Genomic DNA, 23,059 nt, shown 5'->3' with positions numbered 1-23,059 from the left:
TGCTTAACTAAATCATATATGTTCAATTGTGTCTCTTAGAGTTCAAAGTGGTTTGTTGATAAAATCTCATAATTGCCTGTAAATGCTGGTAACTGCCTTTTTCCTGATGTCAGTTAGTTGTTCCTGTAAACTCATTGAATAATTTACTTTTGAAAGTTTCAAACTCTATGAAAATGTTTTGTTTGGTAGACTTATAAGCAGATAAAAATTTTGTTCGTTAATTTTGAAGTGTGCTAATATGTAAATGTTTGACAGTATTTTTTAACAATAAACATTTTTTTCAATCTGCTACCTATATAATATGCATTTAAAAAATATCTCTTCATATTTGTTGCCAAAATCATATTTTTCTTGAAATTCATTAAAATGTTTCATAAAGAGTTCACTACTTATGATAATATATACTAACATCTATAAATCTGTTTTACCTGGAACATAGAAATTGATATATATTGCAGTTAAAAGGGTAAGAAACTGAAAGGAAAGTAAAACATTTTGAAGAAAATGTGGTTTGTTGTGTCATGCCAGAGAGGTACTGAGAAATGTCTATTTGTTTTGTCAGTTATGAGTTAAGACCTTAGAGTAACTCAGTAGTATAGTGGAGAAAGAGATATGAATAGGTTAATAGCCAGTAATCCCAGTGATTCAGGAGGCTGAGTCGGGGATCACAAGTTTGAGGGCAGTCTTAGTACTTCTGAAACATTGTGTCAAGATAAAAAGGGCTGGGGATGTAGCTATGTAGCTCATTAGTAAAGCGCTCCAGGGTTCAATCCCTAACACCACCACCACCACCACCACCACCACCACACACACACACACACACACACACACACACACACACACACACACACTACTAATAAGGTTAATAAGAGAATAGAGATGATGTACAGATGGGGAGTCAAAATTATATTTCAAGATTGTTGACTGTAAAGGCTATGATAAAATGGACATACACAAACTTTAAGCATCTTTAATGAAAGAATCTACATGTCGGAAATATAGAAAAACATACTTGCTCACAAAGTTATGAAGGAGAAAATATACTTGTTCTTTTTCAATACTAGGGATTGAATCCAGGTCCTTATTCATGCTAGGCAGGTAATCTGCCACTGAGCTACACCCCTTACCCAATATACTTGTTCTTTAAGAATATCATGAAAGAGTAGTAGATGATGTTGAAGCAGTTATTTGTGAAATGATTATAGTCAAGCGGGAAAAGGAGCTTAAGCAGTCAGTTGAAGATTTGGATAGACATTCACAAATAAAATGTGCCTTCTGCCTCCTTCCTCTCTCTCTCTCTTCCTCCTACAATTCAGGAAACCAAACACAGGTTTCTAATTAGGATTATTGATAAGAAAATTAAAAAGCACTAGTACAGCTACCCCTAGAAATAGAGGAAATAGGATAAAGCACAGGTATATGAAACATTTAAAAGCAACCAGTGTTGGAAGAAAGACTTGATCTTAATTGAAGTCATATTTTATTATATATATTTTTTTATGTGATCTTAAAAATCATATTGTACCCAAATATTTATATTCTTTGTTCTAAAACATTTATTAGGTCTTAAACCACATTTGACAATAATGCTGTTTATTCTAACCCAACTTCTACAATTATATATCATCTTAAAATGTATATTAAAATGCATTGTGACACTAAATAGATCATTTGCCAGGAATTCAAATTTAGGTTTTTCTTACAGAAATTGCAAGATAGCATTTAATTTTGTGAGGAGTAAATGAGAAAGCATATATCAGGCACATAAGAAAGAGCCTAATGTTAGCCATTGATATTTTTATATTGATAATTCAGGCTCATTGCCACAACCATATTCTCAAGGACAATTGAGGTAAATAGTTATATGTCTATAAAATAATTCACTTAACAAATTATATTGATAATTCAGGCTCATTGCCACAACCACATTCTCAAGGACAATTGAAGTAAATAGTTATATGTCTATAAAATAATTCACTTAACAAATACAATAGTAAGCCAGGCTTTGGATTGTGCACTGGTATATGATGTTGAACCAAAGAGATGTGGTCTCTATCCTGGTGCTATAAGGTCTAGTTGTGGAAAAAATGATACTATTTGTTTTAGTCTGTTTCTTTGCCACTGTGACCAAAGACCTGAAAAGAACAATTTTAAGGAGGATAAGTTTATTAGGGGCTCATAATTTCAGAGGTCTCAGTTCATAGACAGTTGGCTCCATTCCTCAGGCCTGAAAAGGCATCATAGCAGAAGTGCATGTCAGAGGAAAGCAACTGGGGACATGGTACCATGAAGCAGAGAGAGCAGCTCCACTCTCCAGAGACAAAGTATATGCCCCCAGTGACCCACATCCTCCAACCATACTCTACCCAATTACAGTTACCACTTAGTTAGTCTCTATCAGGGTATTAATGTACTAATTAAGTAAAGGTTCTCATAGCTCAGTCATTTCACCTCTAAACTTTCTTGTATTGTCTTATACATGAGTCTTTGGGAGACACCTCATACCTAAACCATTATACTATCTAAATAATCACACAAGCCATGTGAGTTGGTGCATGCCTGTGAACACAAGAGGATCACAAATTTGAGGCCAGCTTTGTCAACTTAACAAGACCATGTTTCAAAATAAAGTAGCTCAGAGATAAATCCCCTCTGGGTTCAATCCCCAGTGCTATAAATAAATAAATACTCACATAAATAATTGTTTAATTATAAACCCTGATCACATGCTATAAAGAAAGTTTTCATTGTTAAGAATATAACTTCTAAAATAAATCACAGTTCAATCCCAACTTAGCCAATTATTAGCATTCTAATAATAGCCAATTAATAGCATTCTAATTGTCTGAATCACAGAAAGAGAACAATCTTTGAATGGTTGTAAGGGCCAGATAAGATTAAAAAAAATGTGGCCAGGCATAGCACATGATTATAATAGTGATTCTGGAGGCTGAGGCAAGAGAATTATAAGTTCAAGGGAGCCTTAGCAACTTAGTAAAAACATGTCTCAAAAAAAAAAAAAAGGACTGGGGATGTATTTCAGTGATAAATTGCCCCTGGATTCAATCCCCAGTACCAAAACAAGATAAAATAGAAGTGATTTTATTTTGTGAATGTTTTATTTGTTTATTATCTGTCTTTCTGGACTCAAATGTAATAACCTTTATGAGAGTGGGGATTTTTTTGTTCTAACACATTAAACTATTATTTATATTGGCACCCGAAACAGTAACAGACACATTACATACATGAACAAATGTTAAATGAATATCTGTGTTAGTCATCTTTCTATCACTATAACAAAATACCTGAGGTAATCAACTATAAAGAGAAGAGTTTTATTTTGGCTCACTGTTTTGGCGTTCCAATCTCTGATCAGTTGTTCCCCTTGGTTTGGGGTCTGTAGCAAGGCAGTATATCTGGTAGGAGCATATGGAGGATCAAAGTAGTTTACTTCATCAGAAGTCAGGGAACAGAGAGGAAGAAGGGGGCAGGGTCTCACAGTTTCCTTTGAGGAATACCTACAATGCCTAAAGGACCTCTCAGTAGGTCCCACCTCTTAAAGGTTCTACCACCTCCCACTTGTGCCACCTTGGGGATTAAACCTTTAATACATGGATTTGGGGGAACTTCTAAAATCCAAGCTGAAGTAATGTACTGTGTCATGTCTTGCAGATAATTGGAATTCATAAAAAATATTTTGTACTTACTTGTTTTTACTCACTGATGATCAGATTGTTATTTTAGTCATCGTTCTAATAACTGCTTCTTGCAGTTTTGCTTCCCTTCATTTAATTTACCCTGGATTAGAAAATTCGATAACCAAAGTGGTAGAAATATCTATATAATAATAAAAGACTTTTACATTGAGAAAGCACTTTAAAAATAACAGGAGTGAATTTTCATGTATGGACTTATCAAGATCTCTTTTGGTTATTTATTTGTAATTTTAGCCATTTTCTGTGTATTTGAATTGGCAGATAAGTAACCTCATAAGTCAAATGTTTTAGTTTTAATAAAGCACATTCATTCTAACTTTATATCACATTATAGGATTTGTATATATTATTAGAAGAAATTTAAAGTTGGGTACTGATTCTGTATGCTAATTTTCTGGACCATCTAGAACTTATTATTTGGTATAATTAAAAAATACTTAAGGTCTTTTTGTAATATACTGTTTATCTGTTCTCTCACTGTCTTTGAAATAATTTCACCTAGTTAATCATTTTCTGGAGTTACTGTTTGCATACTTGTTATTCATTGATTCCTAAGCCTCCCATCTCCTTTTTAGTGGCAGTACCTAGCAGAAAAATGTTATAGACTTGTTTTTTTTAAGTTTTATTAATCTTGGCAGCAGATTTTGTAATGAGTCACTAGACACTGAGCAACTAAAATTGAGTTTTCAAACAAATGAGGCATTACATTCTGTCAACATAGAGATAGTTATTCTGACATGAAGATAAAATATTGTAAATGGATCCTTGTTTACCCCATGGGGCATTAGCTCTTAGAAAGTGAATTTCTACTTGAAATAATGTCTGGATTTTTGTTGTTTTTGTCTTAATGAGTCCCAGAATGTGCTATGAAATTAAATTCCAATGAATCATTGCCATACTATTTATTTTCACTAATGGTAATTATCTCACATGAAATGCAACCAGTCTAATTGGATATCATAATAGAAAAACTACAGTTAAACAAACTGTCAGACTAATCACATATAAAGCGATTCTTTTACCCTTAGAATAGTTTTAATAGTCACTTCTCAATTATTAAAACAAACGGTTTTGCTAGGAATATATTCCAGTGTTTTCAATGTAATTTGGATTCCTATGAATGACATTAATTATTATATTAGCTAAGTATATGACATCAGTAGGGAAATGAAACTTCCCTGGCTATGTTTTTAAAGTAATGCCAGTAGTAATTTTATTTTTGGTAAAATTCTTACTTTCCTGTCTTAGCCTAATAATGTATGTTTAAAACATAATATTATTTGTGGGAAATGTTTTAATAAATTGTGGTTCAACTACTGGATGTAATGTCATGTAACTGTTAACAAATTATGTGGATAGAATATATGTAATCAAATGGGAACATGTTTAGTTTGGAATATTAAGTAGTAAAATTCAGGTCCCAATATTATAGTACAATGTGATCGAAAGGAAAGCGGGTGAGTAAGAAATGAAGGACAGAAATCAGGTACAGATACGTGTTTATTTGTTAGAGCTGACAAATAAAGGCACATCTCTCCATAGATGGAAAAAGGCAAAACATGGTTGGGGTTTGAGACTTTTATGGGCCAGGATCAGGGATCAGAGCTGGGTAGGTCCTAATACAGGTGGTTAAGGGTGGGGTTGGTATGAGGGAGTGGTGACAGGCCTTTGAGGTGGGGAGGGGCGCGGCTAAGAATGCAGGCAGTGAAGGGTTTGGTTGGTATGAGGGAGTGGTGAGCCCTTCTCACCACTTGGGCAGGAAAGGAAAATTTTTCTTAAAATGGCAGCTGTCCCTTAAGATGGCCGCCAGATGCTAAGCAAGGACCTTACTATGATTTCTTAGAAATATATTTGAAGGATATAAATTAAGATTTTAAATCAAGCTTCTGCTAAGAAGGTAGGATTTTGAAAAATACTTTAGCTTTTATTTTTTCCCAATTTTTTATATTTCCAAATTTTCCTTAAAATGAAAAATTTTAATTATTCTGGGAATGACCCAAATCAAATAGAAATGTCTGACATACTGAGTTTCAATTCTCATGTAGAAAAATATGGCTATCATAGTTGCTTCCTGATTTCTTTGCCTTTTAAAAGTCCCACTTGAAGATAAGAAATAGAGGTGAGAATGCAAGTAGCACTGTAATAATCAGTTTCTTTTTCTCTCTAGTTTTTATTATGGAGATATTTAGACAAATATAAAGCATAGTAAAATTAATCCACCTATTCCCAGATTTAACAATTCTCAAGATTTTGCAAACTCTTTTCAGTGATTTGTCTTCCTGACATGGCTTTTTTCACCCCTAGGAATCTTGTAAAGCAAATTTTAGTGATTATTGTTGTAACTGTGAAGAGTTTTGGATATTCATTTGATGAGCCTTTTTAAAAACATCTACTACTTTATTATCACATTTAATACTATTTATCATAATTTGTTTACTATCATGTAATGCTCTAGCCACATTTAATTTTCTATAATTGTCCTCAGAATCATCTTTTATCTTTAATTTATTAGAATCCAAACAAAATACATAAATTATGTTGGTTATTATTTCTCCTCACTCTTTTTTATTCTCAGTAACTATTTTTAAAATTCCCTAGAGATCCTGATACAAAAAAAGAGTATATTTTTAAAGTAATACTTTTTGTTTTATTATAAAAATAGCATGTTTTTTTCCTATGAAAACTGGAAAATTTGAAATTACTATATTTATATTGTTTAGGGTATATTTATGTCACCTTTTTTAGATATTATTTTCATAGTTGAGATGTATTAGTAGTTTTATATCTTAGTGGACATTATATCTTAAACATAACATTCTTTCAATTTTAGTGATTATTAAGGCATAACTTAAGTTTTTAGAGCCTATCTTATTTATTTATTATTTATTTTTATTTTTTGGTATTGGGGATTAAACACAGGGACACTTAACCAATAAGACAATCTTCCGCATTTTTTTAAAATTTTTTTTAAATTTTGAGACAATGTCTTGCCAAACTGCTTAGGGTGGTTCCTAAGTGATTGAAGCTGGCCTTGAACTTGCTATCCTCCTTCCTCAGCTTCCAAATTGATGGGATTACAGTCAGGTCTGCACTGTATCTAATGTAGAATGTATTTTTACAATGTACTTCAGTACTTTCTTATTGCTGAAGTTGAAGAGACTTATATTTTGAAGAAAGGGGTGTAGTTCCCTTACTTTAATACCAGAGTGGAGAAATGGTTCAGTCCCTATTTTCTCTCTACTAGGTAATGGATATCTGAATCTTGATCTTTTGGTCATTTGAGAGGGTTTATTTTTGTCGGTTGGAAGACAAGTCAGGTCCTCGTTTTATATTTGCTATAATATTTAAAGATTGTTTACTGCCGTCCTGAATGCCATTTGAATATCAGAGTATGTGATGTGTTCATATCAAGGGAAAAAGTGGTAGTAAATTCAACTATTGGAAGGATTTGGGGCAGTAGGAAAGTGGGGAAAATTTGCTATCTACTTAAGCTACTATAGGTTGAAACACGTTGAATTCATGAAAGAATTCCAAATAAATTAAAAAATTAGGACTTTAAATAGAGATCCCAAGGCATTCAAAATCTGATTCTTAGGTGTGCATGTTTATGGATGTATTAATTTCCTAGGGATGCTATAAAAAATTACCACCAACTATATGGCTTAAAATAGCATTCTTTTATAGTTCTAGAGGCTGGAAGTTAAAAATCAAGGTATCAGGCCAGTACCTGATGCTCCCTGTGAAGTTTCTAGGGAAGAATCCTTTCTTACCTCTTCCTAGCTTCTGTTAGTTGCAAGAAGCCCTTGCCTTTTGCTTCTGGAATATAAACACGTAATTCCAAACTCTGCCTCTCCCTGTCTCCCTGTTTCTGTGTGATTGGATTTAGGGATTCATGACATTTAGTGTGTCTTCATCTTAACTAACAATATAGGTGAAGACTCTATTTATAACTTAAGTTCTGATTATGGAAGTTTAGGTAGAACTGAACATTAGGGAGACATTATTCAACCCAATGCAGCAAGTGTGGGTGTCTGCATATATTTAGGGGGTGGAATTTGAAGGTTATCATAATCTCTTTGAGAAAGCACATTCCATTTCTCTTTGCTAATGTTTATTTCTGCTTTTTCCTAAGTGTGTTTAATATGGGTGAAATGTTAAAAAAAAACACACACACACTGGGTTAACACAACACTTTTAAATTTTGTGTTGAATATTATTTTCTGCACTTCCTTAAACTTAATTTCCTTGGATACACAGTGTATTTTAAGACAAAGAGCTGCATATATGGGTCATATAGGGGCAGAAAGGAGGAATGAGATTTGTTATTGTAGTATGTTCTTATATTGGCCTGTCTTCCATAGCTCTTAAAATAGTCATTGTTCTGGTACATGAGGATAATACGTTATGACCTTCTTACCTCGAGTACTATCTTTTGAGGATATCTTAAGGATACTGGTGGTTTAGACTGTTATGATTCTTATTTTTCTGAGAATGATAGTGAGCATTGAATGTGGCTTAATACATGTCTTAGTGTCCAAAATTCCAAAGGCATTTTTTATCATATATTGTTAAATCAAATATTTCAAAGCAGTCATCTACAATGATGTAATATTTCTGATTGCTCTGGAAATGCATCCTTACAAAATGACAATAAAGCATTAAAAATGGAATATGTAACCTTCTTTCTCAATAATAGGGTTCTGTGTTTTTTAGACATTCAAAATAAGAAAAAATAACTATAAATTGTCTATTTAATTATTTTGCCTTCTCCTTCCTGGCTGCTTTTTATCTTCTCTTAGAATTTACCTTAGCTAAGGAAGCAAGTAGACAGATGTGTACCAGTGGATTTTCATGTTCCTCTAAAATGTTTCCTTTTTTTAATTAAAAAAAGTTATCCACCCTAAAGAAACAATATATAAAAATACAAGAACTTGTATACATGCTTTATGAAAAAATTTTCCAAGTTTTAATTTAGTAAAAATATATAAAGAACCCAATATGGTGGCACATGCCTGTAATCCTAGTGACTCTGGAGGCAATAAGATAAGGCAAGAGGATGAAACAGGAGAATCACAAGTTCGAGGCCAATTTACCAAGACCCTGTCTCAAAAAAAAGTAGAAAGGGCTAGGAATGGAGTTAAGTGGTAGCATGCCCTGAGTTCCCCTGCCCTGGGCTCCCCTGCCCCTACCTTCCCCCAAAAAAAAATTTAGGAGGAAATTTCGGAGAGTATATAAAATACTGTGAAAAATAATCTTTAAGGATTATCTGTTATTTATACTGAGACATAAAACAAGTAATTTCATGAACTCTTTGCTATGCTTTTATGCTTCTAGCATTTGAAATTTGTAACTAGGCTCAAAATCTTGTTATTTACCAAAAAAAGTATTTGAGAAGATAATTTTTAAGGTTTATCCCAATCCTTCTGAAAATATGACTTGTCTTAGGTGAAATATTATTAAATAGCTGAATAATATGCCATGAATAATCTTAGATAGCTTTCATGTGGTTTATTTTTAAAAATAGATTAGACTATTTCTCCACATCCATCTGCCATTAACAGCACCATCAAGATTATACCAAGAAGTTAGCTACTATATGTCCCCATATTCTCATATCCTTAGGTTGTTTTAGTTATTAAAATTTTAGGTACATAACATTTGTAGAACATTCATCTTTGTAGTGATTTATCAAAAACATTTGGGAAAATATTAATTGACTTATTTCTAGACCTTAGATTCCTAATCAGAGTACAGGAATACATTGAAGGGGTCATGGATATTTCTCAATTATAGAGCAGTTTTTTAGTATATGCAAGGCCTTCTGACCCATTCCTACCACCACCAAAAAACAAAGTAAAACAAAATTTCACATGATTTTACTATAGCTGTCTGTTGTCATCCATAAATATCATAATTGCTAAGATTTCTAGAATTATAATAACTCATAATTTCAGAAGGTCTTTAAATAAATATCAGATGAATGAAACTGTGTTAATAAAATGGCAACACAAAACTTTATGATTTGATAAAGCTTTTCATCATTTTGTTTTTAAAAATTAAAAACATTTTAAGCTTGATTCTCATGTCTTGCTCTTTTACAAATCAAAACATAAATTGATGACACATAATATATCATCATATTTTACTATCAAAAACTAACTTTGGTAAACCAAAGAGTAGGGATTTAGAATGGAATTCAAGGCACTGTAGTACATTATCTTTTTATATATATATATAAACTTGTTTCTTACCTTTTTAAAATCTCTCTTGTAGCCTTCTGTTTACAGCTTTATTTGGCTTTTAGGCTAAAATATTCAATATTCAAATACCAAACTAATTGGTATAGGATGTATTATGCATGTATTATAATTACAAACTTGACAATATATCATATGCATTTTTCCATTCATTCAATGTGTAATTATTGAGCATCTGCAGTATGCAAGGCACAGTATCAAGAACTTCATATACAGGAGTAAACAAAATAGACATAACCTTTGTACTGTCCAAGAATCTAGAGAGAAAAGTAGACGTTAATCAGATAATCATAGAAATAAAAATAAAATTATCACCATGAAAAATGATATGAAGGAAAGGTTGATAGTGCTCACATCTCAGAGATCATAAGATCTGACCTGGTCTTTGAATGGATACTATTCACAGGTTGAAAGACTTCCCTGAGGAACTGACTGGAAATGTGCCAGATTATTATTAGAAATTATGGGGGTAAAGGAAGATAAGTTCCAGGAAGCAGAAATAATATATACATAGGTCTTGTACTATAGATAATGTTAGTATTTTAAATGAAAGGGGATAATGTGATTGGAACATGTTGCAAGGAGGCATGTGATACAGGATGGGGCAAGAGAGCATACTATAGCAGGGATGAGATCTGTTAGAGCCTTTTGAAATATAAGTCTTTCAGGGACAGTAGGAATAGGAAAATTTTTAAGCAGTGTAGGAGTTGGGAAGAAAAGTGTATGCCAGGATCAAGTTAGTTTTAAGAAAAAACTGGAATAGGAGGGTTTTAGGTGAGGGGAGACCAACCAGCATAGCTTGGATTAGGAAGTTAGCAGTGGAAATCATTAATTATTTAATTCATTTTCAAAGAATTTATGTCATGTGCCTACAACACAAAATATGGAGGCTATCACTTGGGAAATTTTACTCTTTAGCTTCCAGATAGAAAGATAAAGGTGGGGGATGGGGGCAACTTATTGTCTTACTAGATACTACTCCACTTGTAATCTTGCAATTTTAAAAAGTCCATTTATATGTCCATTATTATTGATAATTGTTTTCATAATGATAATATGACAATATTTGGCTATACCATTATATCCTCAGATTTTGGGGTTTCATAGTTAAACCTCAAACTCAGTGGGAATACTAAGTCTTCTCCATTACTAAAATGTTCTTTCCTCCTGTTTCTTCTCCTTTTTTCCATTTTAAAAGAATGTTGTGTGATGATGCTATCTTTTTTTTATTAGAGTGTTATATTTATACATAGTAGTTATGTTCATCTTGAAAAATTCATATATGCATGGAACTTGATTTCATTTCACATCTGAATTGTGTTGCTATAAACATTAAGGTGGCTATATTGCTAGAGTATGCTGATTTTAGTTCTTTTGGGTAAATACCAAAGAGTGAGTTAGTTGGATCATTTGGTGGTTCCATTCCAGTTTTATCAGCAGTCTCTATATTGCTTTTCAAAATGGTTGTACTAGTTTGTAGACTCACCAGCAATGTACAAATGTACTTTTCCCCCAACATCCTTGCCAGCATTTATTATTGTTTGTGTGGTTGATAATTGGCCTTGTAACTAGAGTGAGATGAAATCATACTGTAGTTTTGATTTGCATTTCCCTGATTGTTAAAGGTGTTAACATTTTTCCATATAATTTTGGCCATTTTTATTTTTTCTTTCAAGAAATGCCTGTTTAGTTCTTTTACCCACTTATGCATTGGATGATTGTTGGCCTTTTTTTCCTGGTGTTAAGTTTGTTTGAGTTCTTTATATATTCTGGATATTAATTCACTGTCAGAGAAGGAACTGGCAAAGATTTTCTCCCATTCTGTAGGCTCCCTCTTCATTCTCTTAATCATTTCCTTTGCTGTGAAGAGTTTTTTTAATATTACAACATCCACTTATTGATTCTTGAGGTTTAGGGGTCTTGTTGAGGAAGTCATTGCCAGCACCAGTATGATGAAGTGCTGACCCTTTATTTCCTTCTAGCAGTTGCAATATTTCTGGTATAATTTGTAAGTGTGGGATCCATTTTGTTTTGACTTATGTGGAGGGTGAGAGATAGGGATCCAGTTTCATTCTTCTACATGTGGTGCTCCAGTTTAGTCAGTACAATGCGTTTAAAAGACTATCTTTTCTCAAACAAATATTTTTTGGCACTTTTGTCAGGTATCAGACATTTGTATGTATGTGGGTTTGCTATATGTCTTCTATTCTGTTCCATTAGTCTTCATGCCTATTTTGATGCTGATATCATGATGTTTTTGTTAGTATAGCTCTGTAGTATAATTTCAGATCAGGTATTGTGATGCCTCCTGTATCACTCATCATAGTATTGCTTTGGCTATTCTGGGTCTCTTATTCTTCCAAATTAACTTAAGGATTGATTTTTCTAAGTCTATGAAGAATGTTATTGTTCTTTTAATGGGGATTGCATTGAATGGTGTATATTGCTTTTGGTGTATGTGTATGGCCATTTTGACAATATTAATCCAGCATACCTATGAACATAGGAAGTCTTTCCATCTTCTAAGGTCTTCTGCAATTTTTATTTTTAATTTTCTATAATTTTCATTGCAGAGATCTTTTGCTTCCTTGTTTATATTATTTCCTAAGTATTATACTGTAATGTATTTATTTATTTATTGAGATTATTGTGAATGAGATGGTTTTCTGATTTCTTCTTTAGCAGCATCACTATTGAAGTATAGGAAAACAGATTTGTGTGCCTTGATCTTGTATCTTGTTCCTATGCTGAATTCATTTATCAGATCTAGAAGTCTTCTGGTGGAGGTTTTTAGATCTTCTAGATATAAGATGATGTCATCAGCAAACTTGCTTTCTTTTTTTTTTCTACTTATATCCCTTTATTTCTCTTGCCTGATTTCTCTGGATAGAACTAACTATATTAAATAGAAGTGGTAAGAGTAGACATCCTTGCCTTGTTTCTGATTTTAGAGAAAATGCTTTCAATTTTTCTCTATTCAGTATGACATTGGTTTGGGGTTTGTCATAGATTGCCTCTATAATGTTGAAGTAATTTCCTTTTATCCCTAGCTTCTCTAGCATTTTTAATATGAATGGGTGTTGGATTTTATCAAAGGCCTTTTCTGCATCTGTGAGATGATCACATGATTCTTACCTTAATTCTGTTTGAATGGTGAATTAGATTTGTTGATTTTCATGTGTTGAACCAACCTTTCATCCCAGGCATGAAACCAACTTGGTCATGCTATTTTATTTTCTTGATGAGTTTTTGAATGTGGTTTACTAATATTTTATTAAGAATTTTTGTATTAGGGATATTGATGTTATCAGGTATATTGCTCTGTAGTTTCCTTTCTGGTTTTGGTGACAGGGTTATACTGGTTTTATAGAATGTATTTGGAAGTGTTCCTTCTCTTTCAGTTTCATGGAATAATTTGAGAAAGACCAGTGTTCTTTCTTTTTTAAAGGTCTGGTGAACTCAGTTGAGAATCCTTCTGGTCCTGGGCTTTTCTTTGTTGGAAGGTTTTTAATTGCTGTTTCAATTTCATTACCTGACATTGCTGTACTTAGATTTTCTATATCTTATTCTGTGTATGTCTACTAGGTTCAATTTGGGCATATCATCTGTGTCTAAAAATTTGTGTCTTCTAAATTGTGCAGTTTATTGGGATATAAAATTTCAATGTAATTTCTAGCGATCCTCTAGATTTCAGAAGTATCTATAGTAATCTCTCCTTTTTCATCTTTAATTTTGTTGATTTAGGTCTTCTTTCTCTTTTCTTTTGGTTAGTTTGGCTAAGGGTTTATCAATCTCAATTTTCTTTTCAAAGAACAAACTCTTCATTGCATTGATACTATATGTTGTTTTTATTTTTTATTCTCAATTTCATTAATTTGGTCTCTGATTTTATTTGGAATTAGTTTGTTCTTTTCTAAGTCCTTGAGGTACAGCATAAACTTGTTTATTTGGGGTTTCTCTTTTTTTTATAATGGGGGCAGTCAGTGCTGTAAATTTTCCTTAGAACTGATTTCATGGGCTGGGGTTGTGGCTCAGTGGTAAAGCATGTGTGAGACACTGGGTTCAATTCTCAGCACTGCATATAAATAAATAAAAATTTCATTGACAACTAAAAATAAAAATAAAAAAATAAAAAAGAACTGTTTTCATATTGTCTCAAAGATTTTGATATTATATCTCTGTTCTCATTTGTTTCAAAGAATTTGATTTCTTCCCTCGTTTCTTCTTTAATACATTCTTCATTTGAAAGAGTATTATTCAATCTTCATGTGTTTTTGTAGTTTGTATTATTTTTCTTGCTGTTGATTTAAAGTTTCATTCCATTATGATCTGATAGTGTGCATGGGATTATATCAGGATTTTTTGTTTTGTTTTTGTATTTGCTAGCACTTACATTGTGACCTAGAATATGGTCTGTTTTGGAAGGGTTTCCATGAACTGCTGAGAAGAAGGTAAATTCAGCTGTTTTGGGGGTGAAATATTCTGTGTATGTCTACTAGGTCCATTTGATTTATAGCATTATTTAGAATGGGAATATCTATACTGATTTTTAAGTTTTGATGACTTATCTGTTGGTGATAAGGGTGTATTGAAATCACCCAGTATTCTATTGGGATTTATTGGAGATTTAATGTCAACGAGTATATTGTTTTTAATGTAATTGTGTGCACTGATATTTGGGCCATATATATTTACTATTATTATATGTTCTTGTTGGATTGTTCCCTTTACCAGGATGTAGAGGTACATTTTGTCTCTTCTGATTCATTAAAAAAATATTTTTTTAGTTGTAGATGGACACAATATATATTATTTATTTATTTATGTGGTGCTAAGGATTGAAAGCAGTGCTTCACATGTAGGCATGGTATTGCTGTGCTACAGCCCCCGCCCTTGTGATTCATCTTTGAAATCTTCTTTGTCATGTGAGACAGCTACTCCTGTAACCTAGGAGATGGGTCTCTTGCCAACAGCATATAGTTGGATCTCATGTTTTCATCTGTTCTTCTGTTTGAGTCAGTTTTCTTGCTGCTGTGAGCAAAAGACCTGAAAAGAAATATTAAAGTAGGAAAAGTTTATTTGGCGGCTCATGGTTTCAGAGGTTCCAGTTCATAGATGGCTGACTCCATTGCTCTGTACTAGGCGGGAGATAGAACATTGCAGAAAAATGAGGTAAAGGACATGGTACCAGGAAGCAGAATGAGAGAGACAGAGAGAGTGAGAGAGCTCTGGAAGCTCAGCTGACAAAATATATACTCCAAAGGCTTGACCCCCAATGACCCAACTGCTCTAGCCACACCCTGCTTCCTTATATTTATCACCCAGTTAATCCATACCAGGGGATTAATTTACTAATGAGAGTAAGATGCTCATAATCCTCTCACACATGAGCTTTTGGGGACACCTTATATCTAAACCATAACATCTGCTAATCTATGTCTTTGAATTTGGGGGTTGAGACCATTTATAATCAATGTTAATGTGGATATGTGTTTCTGTTTTCCAGCCATTTTGATTTTTTGCTATTTTTAAATCTGCCTTGATTCTCATAATTGAATTATTCTTCTGTTGATCTTCTTATATTTAGCAGCTTTGGGATTTGTTTTGGGGTTCCTCTGTGTAAACTTTATCTTTGAGTATTATTTGTAGTGCTGTCTTGGTAGTCATAAAGTCTTTAATTTTATCCTTGTCATGGGAAGTTTTATTTCTTCCTTGAATTTGAAAGAGAGCTTTTCTAGGTACAACAATCTTGGTTGGCAATTATTTTCTTTTAGAGCTTGGAATATCTCATTCTAGGTCCTCCTTGCTTTTAGTGTGTGCATTGAGAAGTCAGAACTGAACCTCCTTGGTTTGCCTCTAAATATGACCTGATGTTTCTCTTTTGCAGTTTTTAATGTTCTTTCCTTATTTTATGTTAGACATTTTGATTATGATGTGTCTTGGGGAGCTTCTTGTCTGATCTGGTCTGTTTGGGGTGTTGTATGCCTTCTGTATGTGGATATCTTATCTCATTTTGATATGGTGAAAGTTTTTTGTTACTGTCTCATTGAAATGTTCTTAATGCCTTTAGCTTATGTCTCTATAATCTCTTCTATCTTAGTGATTCTCAGTCACTATGGTTTAGGCACAATCTGTAGGTTGCAATGTGACTGCTGGCTTCTTCTATTCTGTGATCCCCATTTGTCTATGCTTGATGCCACATGGTGTTTATAGACAGTACTTGGGCACCTGCTTTCATTTTCTGGGCCAGAGATCTCAGTTTCTGCAAACTCTCCAGGAGACCCGAAGCAATGTTTGGTTGGTTTCTGTTTATTAAGATTAATAAACTTAATCTTAATAAACAGATTATTATCTTTCTGTTTATTAATAATTATTAATCTTAATGTTTATTAAGATTAATACCCCTCTATAATCCACAGTTTCCCCCAACCAAAAAAAGAAAAAAAAATTCCCTAACTTTCTGTCTGTACTTCTGCTCTACTCAGTGGCCATGGCCACCAACCAAGCTGGTGCATCTTTAAAGTGTTATTTCTTCTGTTTGAAGTTTCTGTTTCTCGTAGTTTCTTTTACAGCTCAATTATAAGTTTCAGTGAGTTTTCTTTGTTACCTATCTTGCTGAGAAGCAGTCATATAGCTTTATAAGTCTGGTGCTAAGAACTGTTATGAAGTTATGTCCTCTAATCTGCCATCTTCTTTCCCCATGATGGTGTCTTAAGTTGATTTACCAATTATAACTTTTTTATAAATTCCCATTTTCTTAATACTTAATTACCTAGATATTTTATTATCTCCTGAGGAAAAACCATTAGATTACAGTCAAGTGAAAGGGCTTGTATTGTCTTCCACAGAATTTTATCAGGATTTTCCTCTCATTTTGCTTTTTAATATGGTTCATTGATCTCTATTTTAGTGTAAAGTTCTGTGTAAAGTAAATGAATTTATCAGTGATTTGCAATAACTATTACAACAACCTCCACCCATTATTTATGAAAGTACCAGATTAGCTTTGGTAGTAGTTTATGTATCAAATTAAGTTTGGTGAAAATAATGTAGTTTGCACATTATTAGTCAAATAAACAGATTTCACGTTTAAATTTTGGTATATTTCCTATTTTCTTGGGAAGGATAAAATTTTATGACCTGTTGCAAGAATCCTTACTAATTAGAATATAAGGATGAATTATATTCTTAAAGAAAATGAATAAAACTAAATTTTTTCCTCTGTTAATTTATCATTTATCTAATTTTTTTTTCTTTTTTGTATTGGGGATTGAACCAAAGTCACTTTACCAAACTTAGCTACACTCCCAGGTATTTTTATTTTGAGACACTGTCTTCCTAAATTGCCCATGCTGGCCTTGAATTTGTGACCCTCGTGACTCAGCCTCAAGAGTCACTGGGATTATAGCTGTGTGCTACTTCACCCAGCAGTGTTTTAGAAAATTTAAAATATTACATTTAGTGACACAAATGACAAACTTTCCATTTATCTTTAAACAAGTCTGTGAGCCTCAAGCCAGTTCAGAATCTGTATCCTTTCATTCAATAGAGAAATAATGTCTCTTTTGGAGCTGAGCCTTCTCCTGGAAGGAAGAAACTTGGGTCTCATTAACAGCTAAAGAGTTGAGGGTTGTTTTTTTTTTTATTCTGATTTGTTATACATGATAGCAGAATGCAATTCATTTGATATTACACATATAGAGCACAATTTTTCAAGACACTGATTATACACAAAGTATTTTCACACCATTCATGTCTTATATATGTACTTAGGGTAATGATGTCTAACTTTTTCCACCATCATTCCTACTCCTTTGCCCCCTCCCTCCCTTTGCCCTATCTAAAGTTCCTTTATTCTTCTTATATCCACCGCCCCCACACACACCATTATGCATCTGCATCCTCACACCAAAGAAAACAATTTGCCTTTGGTTTTTTGGGATTGGCTTGTTTAATTTTGCATTATATTCCTCAGCTTCATTCATTTACCTGAAAAATGCCATGATTTTATTCTCTTTTAATGCTGATTAATGTTCCATTGTGTGTATATACCAAAGTTTCCCAATCCGTTCATCTACTGTATGGCATCTAGGTTGGTTCCATAATTTAGCTATTGTGAATTGTGCTATTCCAAACATTGATATGGCTGTGTCCCTGTAGTATGCTATTTTTTAAGTCTTTTGGTAATAAACTGAGGAATGGGATAGCTGGGTCAGTCAAATGAAAACTTCCATTCCAAGTTTTCCAAGGAATCTCCATACTGCTTTCCTGATTGGCTACACCAATTTGCAGTCCCACCAGCAAGTATGAGTGTGCCTTTTTTCCCACATCATCACCAACACTTATTGATGTTTATATTCTTGATAGCTGCCATTCTAATTGGAGTGAGATGAAATCTCATAGTTGTTTTTGATTTTAATTTCTCTAATTGCTAGAGATGTTGAACATTTTTTTCATATGTTTGTTGATTGATTGTATTATCTTCCTCAGAATTTTTTCAGGATTTTCTTCTCATTCTGATTTTTAATGGGGTTCATTGACCTCTCTTTAGTGTAAAGTAAATGAATTTATCAGTGATTTGCAATAACTATTATAACAACCTCCAAGAAGTGTCTGTTCAGTTCCTTGGCCAATTTTTGTTGATTGGGTTATTTGTTCTTTTGATATTAAGGTTTTTGAGTGCTTTATATATCCTAGAGATAAGTGCTCTGTCTGCTGTGCTTGTGGTAAAGATTTACCACATTGTGTAAGCTCTCAAGATTTACTACATTGTATAGGCTCTCTATTCACCTCAGTGATTGTTTCTTTTGCTGAGAAGAAGCTTTTTAGTTTGAATCCATCCCATTTATTGATTCTTGGTTTTAATTCTTGCGCTACAGGAGTTTTATTAAGAAAGTTTGATCCTAATCCGACATGAGGAGATTTGGACCTACTTTTTCTTTCATTAGGCGCAAGGTCTTTGGTTTAATTCTTGGGTTCTTGATCTACTTGGAGTTGTTATGTGCATGGGGAGAGATAGAGGTTTAATTTCATTTTGTTATATGTAGATTTCCAGTTTTCTCTGCACCATTTGTTGAAGAGGCTATCTTTTCTCCAGTGTACATTTTTGGCACCTTTATCTAATATAAGATAACTGAAGTTATGTGGGTTAGACTCTGTTCTCTATTCTGTACCATTGGTCTACAGGTCTATTTTGGTGCCAGTATCATGATGTTTTAGTTACTATTGCTCTGTAGTATAGTTTTATGTCTGCGATAGTAATGCCACCAGCTTCATTCTTCTTGCTAAGGATTGCTTTGGCCATTCTGGGTCTCTTATTTTTCCCAATGAATATCATGATTGCTTTTTCTATTTCTATAAGGAATGTCATTGGGATTTTGATTGGGATTGCATTAAATCTGTATAGTGCTTTTGGTAGGATGGTCATTTTGACAAAATTAATTCTGCCTATCCAAGAACAAGGTAGATCTTTACATCTTCTAAGGTCTTCTTTAATTTCTTTATTTAGCATGTTGTAGTTTTCATTGTAGAGGTCTTTCACCTCTTTTGTTAAATTTATTCCCAAGTATTGTATTTTTTATACCTTTATTTTATTCATTTATTCTTATATGTTGCTGAGGATTGAACCCAGTGCCTCACACATGCCAGACGAGGTGCGCTATTATTGAGTTATAGCCCCAGTCCTATATTTTTTTTTCCTGAGGCTATTATAAATAGGGTGATTTTCCTAGTTTCACTTTCAGCAGATTGGTCACTGATGTACAGAAATGCCTTTGATTTATGGGTGTTGATTTTATATCCAGCTACTTTGCTGAATTCATTTATTAGTTCTAGGAGATTTCTGGTGGAATGTTTGGGTCTTCTAGGTATAGAATTCATTTCATTGGCAAATGGTGATGTTTTGAGTTCTTTTTTTTTTTTTTTCCTATCCATGTCCCTTTAATTTCTTTCATCCATCTAACTGCTCTGGCTAGAGTTTCAAGAACTATGTTAAATAGAAGTGGTGACAGAGGGCATCCCTGTTTTGGTCCTGTTTTTAGAGAGAATGCTTTCAATTTTTCCCCATTTAGAATGGTATTGGCCTGGGGCTTAGAATAGGTAGCCTTTACAATGTTGAGGTATGTTCCTGTTATCAGTAGTTTTTCAAACGTTTTGAGCATGAAGGGATGCTGTATTTTATCAAATGCTTTCTCAGCATCTATTGAGATGATTCATATAGTTTTTATATTTGAGTCTATTGATGTGATGATTTACATTTATTGACTTCCGTATGTTGAACCAACTTTTCATTCCTGGGATGAACCCTACTTGATTGTGATGCACTATCTTTTTGATATGTTTTTGTATTCGATTTGCTAGAATTTTATTGAGAATTTTTGCGTATATATTTATTACAGATATTGGTCTGAAGTTTTCTTTCTTTGATGTGTCTTTGTCTGGTTTTGGAATCAGGGTGATATTGGCCTCATAGAATGTGTTTGGAAGTGTTCCCTCTTTTTCTATTTCATGAAATAGTTTGAGAAGTATTGGTGTTAGTTCTCCTTTAAAGGTCTTTTAGAACTCAGTTGTGTATCCATCTGGTCCTGGGCTTTTCTTGGTTGGTAGAATTCTGATGGTGTCCTCTATTTCCTTGCTTGAAATTGATTTGTTTAAATTGTGTATATCATCCTAATTTAGTTTAGGCATATCATATGCCTCTAGAAATTTGTTGATGTCTTCAATATTTTCTATCTTATTGGCATACAAATTTTCATCATGGATGTTAGTTATTTCAATTTTCTAGAAGGAAGAGTTGGTTATTTACATCTCAGGCTCTCAGAATGAAAGCTCTTAAAACTTTTAATTTCTCTTAGACACTACCAGAATAAGGCTTAAGGAGTCTTTGTATTGAGATGGAGGCAAAAGGACAGTCACTGTAGATAATGAATGATTGGATCAGGAAAATTGGGGCTGATTTAGAAGGAAACAAAATGCTAATGCCTCTAGGACACTTCCCCTCCTCTGGGACCTGTTGCCAGTATCACCTGCTTCCAGGGAATTGTTTAAGCAAAATAAGAGGAGGAGGGGACATGAGAAGAAAGGAACTCTAAAACCTATAAAATGTGCAGGGCACCCAGACTCCCTGGGACACCGGCTCTGGAATCCCTCCTCTTCAGGAGTCTTCCTCCACCATCTTGTTTTTTTTTTTTTTTTTTTTCCTAAATCTTGTGGGTTTTTAAAAATTTTATTTTATTTATTTTTTATTTTTTAGTTGTAGTTAGACAGAATTCATTTATTTTATCTATTTGATTATGGTGCTGAGGATCGAACCCAGGGCTTCGAATGTGCTAGGCAAATGCTCTACTGCTGAGCCACAACCCCAGCCCCAAGCCTGTGTTTTTAACCCCTCCATGGACACCTTTGACTAGGGCCACGTTAGAGCTGTTTCCTCTGTTTTGTTCACTTATTTAATATTAAGTGTCTGGCACTGGGCTTAATGTGAGTCTCTCCCATAGTGTGAGGCTGAGTCCAAAGCAGGCATCTGGAGAGGTAGAATACTAATCAATGGGAAAAGGACCAGTATAAAAGCTACAGGGACCCATCTGGTTAATCCTGTGCCTGTACTCCATGCAGCATCCTGACTCCCGTGCTGCCCTTACTTTGGCTGCTGGCCTCTCTCTGATCCCTGGATTCAAGGCCTGCTGAGGAAACCACCATCTTGTTTTAAATTTTTAAATATTTATTTTTTTAGTTGTAGTTGGACACAATACTTTTTTTTTATGTAGTGCTGAGGATCTAATCCAAGGCCTCTCCCATGCTAGGCAAGTGCTCTACCACTGAGCCACCCCCCCCCCTCCAATCCTGTAAATGAATCTTTTTGAGCTTGCCTCAGGTGTTTAATCTTCAACAATGGGGATTGGACAGATCTGATTTTCAAGACTGGTTTCAGTGTGTTTCTGCCTAAAGGTGTTTCTTACTTGTTAGAGAAAGAAACTATTTTGCTGAATCTACCCCAGCCTTCCTAAATCTTAATTCTCCTACCTTCATCACCTCTAATAACTGCTACTTAATGAAATGTGTCTTCTTCCTGTCCTTGATTCATTTCTTTGCCAGCTACCTGGCATATTCAGTACCTAACTTCCTATTAGCTATCATCTTTGCTCACATTTGTTTTGATAGCCCAGTTCTGTGGCTGGTTCTCAATAACAGACTCTTAGTAATGATAACCTTAAAGCTTTTCAATAACAAAGCATATTTTATATATATATTTCTTTTTTAAAAATAGCATTAGTATACGAGATTGGATCTATTAATTTGAGAGTAGCATTATATCCTAAGCCTTTTTTAGCAAGTTACATAATACAGTATCTTTTGAAAGTTTTATTGCTACTATGGTACTTACTATGCTTGCTGTTCAAAAGCCAATAATTGAGAGCCAAATGATCAAGAATGATCTTGGAAAGAATCAGGTTTATTCAAGAGCTGGCACCTTGGAAGATGGAAGGAGGCTATTGTCCTTAAAACTACCTCTTCAGGACCTAAAGGATAAAAAGGGCTTTTCTGGGGAGGGAAAAGAAGGTACCTAAGATAAAGGGCTAGAAGGCTGTGTGCTGAGTGAGGTCTTAGTCATCCAGGGTGTGTATATCCTGTTTTCTTCTTTTCCAGAATGTGGCAGTGGACCTCACCTCTTAGAGCTAGTTCCTATAGTTCTTTTTAGGCAGATATATTACTTTTCTGCAGGTTGGCCTCACAACAATTTACATGCTGGGAGAGCCATTATATACTGTGTTGTTTACTTGGCGTACTGGGTTTTGTAAATCTAAAGAAATTCAGCAGTTAACATTAAGCATTTGTGTGGCTTCTCTTTAGACTTTGAATGCTGGGAAAAAAGGGAGGGGACATAATACTTAGTGCAAAAGAATTAGGGAGTAAGGGAAGGACTAAGGGAAGGAAAGAGATAGTAATTCTGCCAAGGGCTACTCCCAAAGGAATGGTCACTGGAGACTTGAGTGGTTTAGGAGTAAAACAGTTTTCATTGGCTCTTTCTCCTCTACTGGCTAATACTATATACTCAGCTATGTCTTTATTGAATTATAATCACCA

At 33.8% G+C, this 23,059-nt stretch overlaps 2 protein-coding genes across 7 annotated transcripts in view; one reads left to right on the top strand and one right to left on the bottom strand.

Annotated features, from left to right (window-relative positions):
• Kansl1l (KAT8 regulatory NSL complex subunit 1 like) overlaps positions 1 to 23,059 on the top strand; it is a 141,880-nt gene that overhangs the window by 64,856 nt on the left and 53,965 nt on the right. The window lies entirely within an intron of this gene.
• Rpe (ribulose-5-phosphate-3-epimerase) overlaps positions 955 to 23,059 on the bottom strand; it is an 89,557-nt gene continuing 67,452 nt past the window's right edge. The window contains exons 7-8 of the mRNA XM_021720762.3: positions 3,353 to 15,022; positions 955 to 1,305 (exon numbers count right to left, since the gene is read on the bottom strand). Of these exons, the coding sequence (XP_021576437.1) occupies positions 14,993 to 15,022 (30 nt within the window). The 3' untranslated portion in view covers positions 955 to 1,305; positions 3,353 to 14,992. The remainder of the gene's footprint in view (positions 1,306 to 3,352; positions 15,023 to 23,059) is intronic.

This window comes from Ictidomys tridecemlineatus, chromosome 7, assembly GCF_052094955.1.
Source record: "Ictidomys tridecemlineatus isolate mIctTri1 chromosome 7, mIctTri1.hap1, whole genome shotgun sequence".
In the NCBI taxonomy this organism is placed as follows: Eukaryota; Metazoa; Chordata; class Mammalia; order Rodentia; family Sciuridae; genus Ictidomys; species Ictidomys tridecemlineatus.
Note: the sequence above shows the minus strand (reverse complement) of the source record. Positions and strands in the feature narration are given on the sequence as shown.